This window comes from Falco cherrug, chromosome 6, assembly GCF_023634085.1.
Source record: "Falco cherrug isolate bFalChe1 chromosome 6, bFalChe1.pri, whole genome shotgun sequence".
NCBI lineage: Eukaryota > Metazoa > Chordata > Aves > Falconiformes > Falconidae > Falco > Falco cherrug.
The window spans coordinates 64,999,736-65,010,358 of record NC_073702.1 but is presented as its reverse complement, the minus strand read 5'-3'; the positions used below and the strand labels follow the sequence as shown (position 1 = coordinate 65,010,358).

Here is a 10,623-nt window from a genome sequence, read left to right as displayed (position 1 = left end):
TTTCTGTAGGTCAGTGGTCATACCTACAAAAGCACTAAGCTACCAGAAATTCCGAATTGCTGCCAAGCTGCACCTCAATAAAAGCCTACTGAATTAAGACTCTGATGTTTCTGATGCAGGTTGACTAATAAGGTGGTTTTACTTCCTGCACTGCAAAACACTTTGGCAGTTCTTGAGGCGTGTAAAAAAATGCTTTTAACAGCACTTCACTAATGAGCAAAGCTGTGTTCACGTACAAGGAAAACAAAACACAATTCAATAAAAATATTTCACTTTAATAAAAAGTAAGCCCCAGGAGCACTGATCAAAATCAGTAAATAGATATGAAAAAAAAAATAACCTGCTATTACATAACTGTATGCAAAGAAAATTCCAAACGCCTTTTATATCAGTTTGTTTTAAACATATTTTAAACAAATACAGACAAGCCAGCTGAGATTAAATAAGAGCTTGGTCCTGAAAAATAATGAGTGTTCCCAGTGACCTTTGAAGTCAAGGACATTCAACTGCTTTCAGCCCAACAGGGGTAAGAATTTGTATCTTTGTATCTCAGGTAACCGATGCCAAAAGATCTGAGGTCATGTAGAAAATTCCGAACATTAACATTTCATAAATTAGCAAGTCAATTCTACAGATAGACATCCCCCTCTGATCCAGCTGGATAACAAGTAACATAATTTACTCTCTAATTGTTATCACCTGCTTCAGAAGATTGTCACCTGCCAAGTTTTTCTGGGAGGTATTCCGGTTTTAGGACACCATGCAGGACACTGCAGCACTTCTCATGTCTTCCATGCCACTCTCCTCCTGCCCCCATCACTCACAGACACAAAGACACATCCGTCCCATGTGTGGATACAGCACAAGTCCCCTCAGGATGTTCCCACTGCTCTTCCCCTTATATGCTCCATGACGTGGTGAGGCCACACCAGTGCTGAGACTGCTTCAGAGCTCCCCAGTACAAGAGAGGTATGGATGTGCTGGAGAGAGGCCAGTGAAGGGCCATGAAGGTGATTAAGGGACTGGAGCATCTGACATATGAGGAAAGGCCTGGAGAGCTGGGGCTGTTGAGAAAGCTCAAGAGGGATCTCACCAATGTATATAAATACCTGAAGGGAGAATGCAAAGAGGATGGAGCCAGGCTCTTTTCAGTGGTGCTCAGTGACAGGCCCAGAGGTCATAGGGACAAACCGAAACACAGGAGGTTCCATCTGAACATCAGGAAACACTTTTTCACCATGAGGGTGACGAAGCACTGGCACAAGTTGCCTTGGGAGCTTATGGAGTCTCCATCCTTGGAGATATTCAAAAGCCATTTGGTTCCTGGGCAACCATCTGTAGGTGGCCTTGTTTGAGCAGGGAGGTTGTACCAGATGTCCTCCAGAGGTCCCTTCCAACCTCAACCATTTTGTAATCTCACAGGCTATTGGCTTAAAAAACCTAAATGTGTGGTTTAAGATGGACTACCAGATTAGGAGCGATACCTTCCTGTTGTCTGACAGCGGCAGAAGCTGGAGACAGCAGCACGTTCAGCTGAAACAGCTGGGCCTCGAAGATGTCCCTTTCCATTTCTGAGCACACCAGCTTTAGCTCAAAGCCACCTAGTCCAGTAAGACAAAGACCAGCTCGGTGAAATCCACTATTCAGCTGCAGAACAGGTACACAGCATGAAACTTCGAAGAAGTTTTAAAGGGAGTACACAGGGAACAAGTTAATAGTATCTGTCCCAGAAGCACAATTTGGGAGGCCGAGATATGCATGGTTTGTCATCTATTTTTTTAAAAGAAGAGTAAAACAATTTCTCCTGCTCTTAACTCCTGTCATCTGCTGCCTCAGGCCAGGTAGCAGGGCTAACTGCCTTGTATAACACTAGACTGGCATGAAGCCTCCGGACTCCTGGACACAGAACCCAGGGAACATCTAACCCCTTCTTTTATCTCCTATTACGCTGGCATCTGGCGGCTAAAAATAAAGCAGAAGCCCCACAAACCACCGTCGGATCAGACTCCCTCCCAGCCCCTCTTCTCCCACCCCTTACTGTGCTCCCACTGTGCTCATTCCAAGACAACTGGAGTGAGACCATGTAGATGAAGAACTGGTGGAAAGGTCTCCTTCGCTTCCCTCCTACTGTACTGCATTTCACTCTGTAGTGTTAGACTAGACAAAGTAAACAGAGTAAGGATTGTGGAAATGAAGCACTCCTTGCTTCACCCTACTCTGACTGTGCCTTGTATAATAGGGTTGCTAGGATTTCCTTACACAATCTTTAAGGAGCTTTTTGAAAAGACAAAGGCACAGATACAAAGGAATCCAGCAGGGTTCGGGTTTTTTGGGGTGGGTGGTGTGTTTTTTTGGTGACACCTATGAGCTGGCTTGGCTTGCAAATTCCTAACTGAAGAGTCGAAAAGACTCAGCAATATAGCTGCAGGGAAATGGAAATCATCCTCTGTAATACTATCAGCAAATTACCCTTGTCCCAGGGCTGATTTACCTTTTATAACCTTGACTAGAGCCAAAAATACACACTAGTCTCTTACAAGCTTTCTTCTGCATCCCTCCACACCTTACAACACCGTATTATTACACTTAGCCATTTCACATGGCAACATTTTACTGAGGAGTCTCTTCTGACATTCACAGGCAATCACCTTTTGTCACATCATCAATTTTAGCTACACTTCCAGTTTAAAATAAGCCTAGAAACTGTAAGAGCTCTCTCCTGAGGCAGTCAACTCAGCAAATAGTACAGATACACAGACTATATAGTGTGTGTATACATGCATACATATGCTCAGTTATAATTCTTTAAATACTAAATTCTGTAGTTTTTCACTACATAATACAAAAAGCTTTCAACCAGAGGCACTCACTGTCTAAACAGACAGACAAAACTCAAGAACTTTTAACGATTACTCTATCTTACCCTGTTTTTGCAAAACGTTTAACATTTTACTGTGATAGACTCGTGCCAGGACCTCACAAAGAAAGTGTTCAGGAGGGAATGGAGAAAGGGCAATTGCATTCTGCAAAAGGATTGAGAAGGAATTCCAAGCATGAAGATAAAAATCAGAAGAAAATGGAAAAATGAGACAAAGTAGGAAGCCAGAATTTATTCATTATGTGTTTCATGAACTTTCTCTGATTTCCTGTAATGTACCTTAATGGCAATAATGTCTATGAACTTCCACAACTAAAATCTGCAAACTACAGGGCCCACAATAAAATAAGTATTAACATGCTTAAATTGCAAATGAACCCACTGAAACTAGTGCATACGTATTATTACATACATAGATCTCAATCACGGTCATTTACTTTAAATTTACCATTTGGTCATCACTGACTCAAACTGGCTTAACTCACACCTAGGTGCTTGCCTCTGGCAGCACACACACCTAAGTCTGTTCAAGCACCGACAGGATTGTTAGCTGAGGCCTCAGAAACACAAACCCTGGATTCTCAAAACACCTATTTCCATATTTATCTCATCAAGCAGTTCAATCTCCCTGGCAGACTCTGAGGACAGTCTCTTTTAAGAGATAAGTTGTTGAAATACTCTTGCCAGGACATTAAAGACCAAGGCAAACCACTAATGCCTATGGCAAGTTTAGCCTGACAATGGGGTACTCTCTTTTAAAATACATTTGGCACTAAGGCACCAAAAATGTAGGTGATTAAGGTGACCCAGGTACTATATAAGACTTAGGCTGGTGTTCAAGCAAACAAATGTACCGGCTCCTTCATCAGCATTTCATGCCAGTCTATGATTTACACAGGCTGATCTGGCACACATTTATCTTCTTGTAAAGGCTTTTGGTAGTTTTAGCTAAGTCACTTAACTTCCTCCCACCTATAAAAAAGAGAATGATGGTATTAACGTAACGTTGCAGAAGCACTGGCAGTTATGACAACTAATTTTGAAATACATATTCAGAACAGAGAATTTATTCTGCTTTATTCAGCTAGAACCTTTTTAAAACAACAAAAACTTCAGCTAAAGGCAGGAAGACATAGTGCAAAAACGTAATCGCCAAATATAACAATTTAATTAATAGAAATCAGTAGTTAAGAACTATTAAAAGACTGCGTTTATTCACAGGCACTCATGTATAGAGAGTAATATCAACTAGCTAAAAAGTTACCCACATTTACACACAGCTTTAAAAGTTTAGAAGCTTATTAAAAACCTCCATCAGAAATGTTGAACAAGCTCTCTAGGCATGATTTTGTTTATCTAATCTCCTTCTAGTGGCAGAACGTGAAATCAGATACTCAAAGCCTTATTTGTCATCTCCTAAACCCCTTAAATACAGCAGCCAACACTAAGCAGATGATCAAACTATCATTTTAAAATACCTGATAATTAACACTTTTGTAATATACCAAACATTTGTTCCACAGGTATTATATCCCCTGCAGCCAAAATTCAAGCCTTTGTGATTTGCCTGACAAGAAGGTAACATGCTCCAGCATCTCTGTCTGTATTTAGAACTAATCCAAGTGTACGGGCTGTTCTTACCACAGCAGTATGCAACATTCTAAAACAAGCTTTTAGAGAATAATAATCAAAAACTTGAACCTTAACAGAAAATGAGATGAAACTTAATGCTGGTTTCCCAAAGAAGAATCCTGCTAAACTTACTTGATATATTTAAGGTCAGGGATTTTTATAGGAAAAGGAGAAACACATTGTATCACACATATCTGCACATTGTTAAACACTTGACATACTGCTGTGCTGACATTTATATTTACCTTATGGAGCTAAGCAGAGGCTGGGGAAAAAAAAATAATCAGTGAACGCCTTTGGGATCAGTTTTTATTTTAACTGAATTGTTATTCAGTTAATGACTGACAATGAGTAGGAAGACACTTTTGGTACAAAAGGCATACAGAAGGAAAACAAGGGAGAACATTACAAAAAACAGTGTGAGGCTGAGGATTATGGAGCATGATGTCCTGCACTTATAAAGAGATAACACATTATCTCAGAAATCCTTGTTAGATGGAAATCAGACAGGAGGGTGTTCAGACCTGACAAGATAACCAGGAAGCATCAGGCAAAGGACGTGAAAACAGCAAATACAATTTAACCGTGTACAAAGCAAACCACGTCCCTTTCTTCCACCGAAGAAGGGTCTGGCGAGAATTAATCTGCACTGGTGCACGCAGGGCTGGCACACCAGGCAGGCGAGCGGCACGGGTGCGGGGAACTGGGTGCTGGGCTGGAGAGGGAAACCAGGACCCGGCCTAGCAGGGATGGTGCGCCGCGTTCAGCCCGGCGAGCGAGGCCTGCGCACGGGGGGTGGCCCCGCTCCGCTGAGCGCCGGGCCTGCCGGGAGCTCCGGAGGCGGCGTACAGCCGGGGCGCCGGCAGGGCTGCGGGGCACGGCACGGCTCGCGGCGGGCGGGCAGCGCCAGCGACACGGAGCCCGTCGGACACGGCAGCGCTCGGGCCCCGGGAGCCGCTCCACGCCGCAGCCTGCCTCCGGGGGCCCTCCTGCCCCACAGGCCGCCACCTCCCCGCTCCCCCCCGCCGCAGCCCCGCACCCTGCTCCCGACGCGCCCCCGGCCTCGCGCAGGGCGCCACCTTCCCCCCAGGCCCTGCGCGCCGCCGCCGCCGCTCGGTGACCGCGCCTCGCTCCCGCCGCCTAACGGCCGCCGGGGCGCGCGCCTCGCTCCCGCCTCCTGCTGGGGGCGGCCGGCGGCGGGCGGGGGCGGGGCCGCCGTTGCCGTTGGCGCCGTTTCCAGCCTCCGCCCACCTCAGGGCGGGCCAGAAGCCGCGCGAGCGTCAGGGAGGCGGGACCGGTCGCCCTCTAAGATGGCGGCGCCGCGCTCACGTGGTGCGTGCTGAGGCGAGGCGGGGGGCGGGGCCTCCGCGAGCGACATGGCGGCAGCGGCAGAAGGCATGGGGGAGGGCGAGAGGAAGGACGAAGCGGAGGAGGACGACGACGAGGTGGAGGTTGGTGGATGCCGACACCGGGACGCGCTCCCACCGCGTTCCCCTTCCTTTAGAGCAGCGTTAGGGGAAGGGGCGCCGCCCGGCCCGGCCCCGCCCCCCTCGGGGCGTGTCCCGCCTGTGGGCTCGGCCCGGCCCCCTCTTCCCCCGCCGGCCTCCGGGCCGGGTGGCGGGGCCAGGCCCAGCGCCCGCCCTCCTGTGGGCCGCGGGGGCCAAGCACCTGCTTCAGGGCCCCGCTGGGGGAGGGGGAGCCCCTTCTTCCCTCTCCGGCCCCCTGCACGGCCTCCCCCGGGAGCTTCCCTGGGCCCGGCGGGTTTCCTTGCCCCGCAGCCCTGGTGTCCCGAAGGCTGTATTCTTCGGGCTGTTCCCCTTCGGGTTTTCCGTAAAACGGCGTTGTCAAAAGTGGTCTTCCAGTTTTAGTTGCTTCCTATCCCTGTAACATCCGAAGATACAAACTACTACTCTTCTGTCACGATGTTCGTGGACGCTTAGTAGATGGTGATTCATGCAAACCCTTCCTTGAATGTAAGATTTTTTTTCAAGGGGGTTATTTTTTTGCTTTGTCTCTGCATTTCCCTTGCCCAAAATTGTAAGGAATTGCAAGCAGGAATTGATTTCAAAGCAAGATGTTATAAAGAGTTACAAGTAACCATTTCAAGCAACACCTTGCTTAACCTCTGGTTATGGTGTCTTATATAGGCAGGTTCTAAAGCTTTGGAAAAATATGTTTTGGAATATGTAACTGGTCATATTATAATTAATAAATCGTTTATCTGTATCAATCCTCATTTTTCAAGGGTGAAAAAATTGCTCCCTTCCTAGTTGGGAAGAAAAGGCCAGGAAATTCTGGTGTGAAACAGGAGCCTGCTGGAGTAGGGGGGTCGTTGCATTTCCTTGGGGACTGCAATATCTGGCTGCCATTTCTCTAGACAATGCAGAATAAGTTAGGTTAGGGGTCTGTTTATTCTGGAGGTCTAGGTCTTTGTATGTTGTTTTTCTTGGTTTGGGGAGATCTTTTTTCTTTTTTTCCCTGAGTTCGGATATATCAATTACGTTATGAACTTACCTTGTAGGAGCAGCTGGTCATGGTGGAACTATCAGGAATTATTGATTCAGACTTCTTAGAAAAATGTGAAAACAAATGCAAGATTTTGGTGAGTGATTACAGCACAATAGGAAAGGGGTAAGTCAGTATGCATGTAAACAGGGGACTGAGGCTGTTTCTACATTCCTTAAAGTCAATAACATTTAGATCAAATCTTTGACAGGGAATTATGCGCCCTGTCTTGGTAGTATTTGGCTGCACATTGTGGGCTCTATTTCAGAAATGGCATATTGCCTTTGAATATAGTATTATGTAAATGTAAGGAAATCTTTTCAGAAGTATTTATAAGCTAGGACCATTATCTTCTCTGATTTCAAACTCAGTTGTTTGTATTTTTAATTGTGTATTTTACACATTAAAAAATATTCTTAAGCACGGTTCTTCAAACAACTTGAGTACAGATGACAGGTAAAGCCAAAGTCTTTCTGAATTACACTGTATTTACAATGGATTTCTTTGCAGATACTGCCTGGCAAGTTCAAATGTTGTAAAGGGTAACTGGGTATTAAGCATTTGATAAATAGTTTTGGATGTTGTTTGCTTCACTGTGAGGTTATTGTAAGAATCTGGCTTACCTGTCCTTTTCCTTTTGAGTTCTTTAATCACTTTCTTCATATGGGACAAATCTTATTTGCCCTTCAAAACCGACATGGACTATGAGAGCCATACAGATAGTACAAGTACTATTGGTTTGCAAATGCTTTCTGAAACCAGACCTTTATTAGAAACTGAAAAGATGGAAGAGAGCATCTCAGGGTATGCAACTGATCAGAATATGTGTGAGGTGGTAAAGTCAGTTCTGAAAATCTCAAATGTAGAAGCACAGTCAAAATTCATAGGTTATCCATCACTGGAAGGGTGTGCTTTTATAAGCAGATTTGCTTCCTGGATCTGACCTAAGTTGCTTGAAATGTATTACACAGGTGATTCATTACCGGTATCTGAATGGCTACATGTTCTTCAGTAGTGTTAATGGGATTCTTTTAAATTTTGGGCTTTAAGATTCTCTTGTAATGTTACTAGAAAAATTTTAAGTATCTGTACTGTATCCTATTCATATCCAAATCTACCTGTGCTCATTCCACAGAGTAAGCATTCCTTGAGATTTTTGATAATGGACAACTGTTGTTAGAACTCCAATAAAAGATTCTGCTTTGCGTTATTCTGTTTAGCAAGTTTTCTGTGATGCTGGTCACATAAGGGGAAGGCAGTCTCCATTTCTGCATAGTCCAAAAAAGAATGCAATACAGCCAAATTTAATACAAAAAAACTTAATACTGTTGCTTGGTACAGATGTGTTATTTTTCTTAATTTCCTGTAGTAAAAAAAATCAACCAACCGAAAATATGTTCTGCATGTTAGCTTAATGCTATTGATGTTCTCAACTTAGGCAGCAGAAAGAGAATCCCAGAGCTTATACCTTGCTTATCTTCAATACTTCGGTTTTTTAAAGGTACAAGAGGAAAATTGCACAAATTCCTATTAACCTGTGTGATATTCTGCATTTTTCACAATTTACTACATAGTGCCTCACCTTCAAAACTTTTAGCAAAAAATTAGTTAACTTTTCAAGGAATTGATGTAATCTGGATTCTGCTATATCTGTTTTCTCTAATCTTACAGCAAGAAATTTGCCTGGGCTAATAGACCTGACATCTGCTCGATTTTGTCTTTCTTCTTATAGGGAATAGAGACAGACAGGCCCATTTTACAAGTGGACAGATACGTATTTGCAGGAGAGTATGAAGGTAGGAAAAATGATGTGGATACAATGTCTCCTTTTTCATGTGACCCACAGCACTTTCTTAATGTCAGTTAATTGCACTGCAGATAGAGAACATGGTCCTGTGAGGTGCTGAAGTTGTGAGTTGTATAACACCATATAGAGCAGCACCAGTCTGAGTTTGCTGCTAGATTAGCCATGCATCTGTGTTACTTACTAGAAGGTATGCCTGGAAGTGGACTCCAGCATCCACCAGCTGGTGTTTCTGCAAGGCAAAACATGGGGCACAAAATGCCTTGAAGTGAATGCTTCTTGTCTCCTGTATGAGCAGGACTGGCACGTTATGCAATCTGTAGTTCTCCCATTTGCTTTTTGGTGACAACACTGGTCTGGAAGAAAATGATCTGGAATCCTCCCTTGTAGTAACTTTCAAATGACCATGGTTCTCCTGCCCGTTCTGGAGTTGGCAGTGTGGTTACCAATGCTGGGCCTTTGTGAGGGGCTGGAAGTCAGAACATTCCCAGAGCTGTGCCAGTGGGTGTAGTGTCTACAGCTGATATAAATTAGTCTCTAAGACTTTCTTTCTATGTTTTCCACAGATGCCTTGGGAACCTGTGTGGTTTTTGAAGAAAACACTGAGCATGGTAATTGTGATTTGATGACCAGTTCATTGTGGTAGCATGGGAGGTTAAAAATGTTTGTCATGCTTCACTTGATAGTGGAATTCACTATAATGATTGGGTTTTGGGTATTGTTTTTTCTCCTGTCTTCATAGTAGATGCAGAAGGCAACCAAAAAGTACAGCTGAAATACAAGTGCCACACAGTGAAGAAGTTGAACATGACACGGACACTTTTGACAGAAAAGAAAGAAGGAGAAGAGAATGTTGGTTAGTGCCTCTGCTGTTATGCATAGGGCCATGGACGGATTATGTTTAGGAGTGTCAGCCTTGTGTGTTTGGTTCAAGAGCATGCAGGAAATTAGGGGAACTTTCTTCTTTAGGTATCAAATGTGTGTATTTAAATACAAAACAAAAAATAGTGTTGGTCCAAATTAATGAAAGACATCTTTCTGTTCCAAGTAATTCTTTACTTAAATGTTGGTCAGTCTCAGCCTTAATAACAGTGAACCTAAAAAAACCTGCTGTTAACTCTTAACTCCTTCTGTCACTAATATCAGTTTTCCTTCTTTGCATCAGGTGGAGTGGAGTGGTTACAGATCAAGGACAGAGATTTTTCCTACAGCAGGCCTAATACAATTTGCAGCTTTCTGCGTGAAAAAGAAGATTCTGAGGAGTCAGTTCAGGCCCAAGACAAATTAACTGAAGAGTCAGAGGGAGAGGTGAGTGGTGGAGGAAATTCTGATGCGAATTGTGATCTGGAGAAGCAGCACAGCTTGGAAATAGATGCCTCTCTTCCCCTGCCTGACAGCCCTGCTTCTGGGGCAGAGGATTCTCCTTCTGGAGGTGTTGCCTTAGACGATACCCCTCCATGATATCAGCTCTGATCTTTTCAGGAGTTCTTCATGGAGTTAGTGGGCCAGCTTTTATAGGTCATGACATGATTTCCAATTTATCTGAGCAATTAATAGTGGGAAAATGGGCATTGTATTCTTGTGCATTGCTTTTGTGTTTGGATTATAGTGGGGAGGGCTTAAGTGTCTTTTAAATGGATTGGAAATGTGTGTATCTCTACCTCAAAACTGAAGAAGAGGAAGTGGTTACAGAACTAAAAAAAACCCCAACCTTAGAAAAATGTTGATGTATTGTATAGTCTGGAACATTTTGTAAAAAAAAAAAATAATAAAATAATTGTTTAAAGCTATACTAGAAAAATTC

At 43.9% G+C, this 10,623-nt stretch overlaps 1 protein-coding gene across 4 annotated transcripts; it reads left to right on the top strand.

Annotated features, from left to right (window-relative positions):
- Nucleotides 1-5,793: 5,793 nt before the first annotated feature.
- On the top strand, nt 5,794-10,590 carry GTF3C6 (general transcription factor IIIC subunit 6). 4 transcript variants are annotated; one of them, XM_055713880.1, is made up of 6 exons: nt 5,794-5,961; nt 7,035-7,112; nt 8,748-8,811; nt 9,386-9,430; nt 9,562-9,675; nt 9,985-10,590. In XM_055713880.1, the coding sequence occupies exons 1-6, from the start codon at nt 5,887-5,889 to the stop codon at nt 10,278-10,280; spliced, it is 672 nt and encodes a 223-aa protein (XP_055569855.1). In that variant the 5' UTR covers nt 5,794-5,886; the 3' UTR covers nt 10,281-10,590. The 4 variants fall into 4 exon arrangements, with proteins under 4 accessions (XP_055569855.1, XP_055569853.1, XP_055569854.1 ...); XM_055713878.1 differs by having other exon boundaries at nt 7,032-7,112; XM_055713879.1 differs by having other exon boundaries at nt 5,795-5,961; nt 7,032-7,112; nt 9,565-9,675.
- The last annotated feature ends 33 nt before the right edge of the window (nt 10,591-10,623 follow it).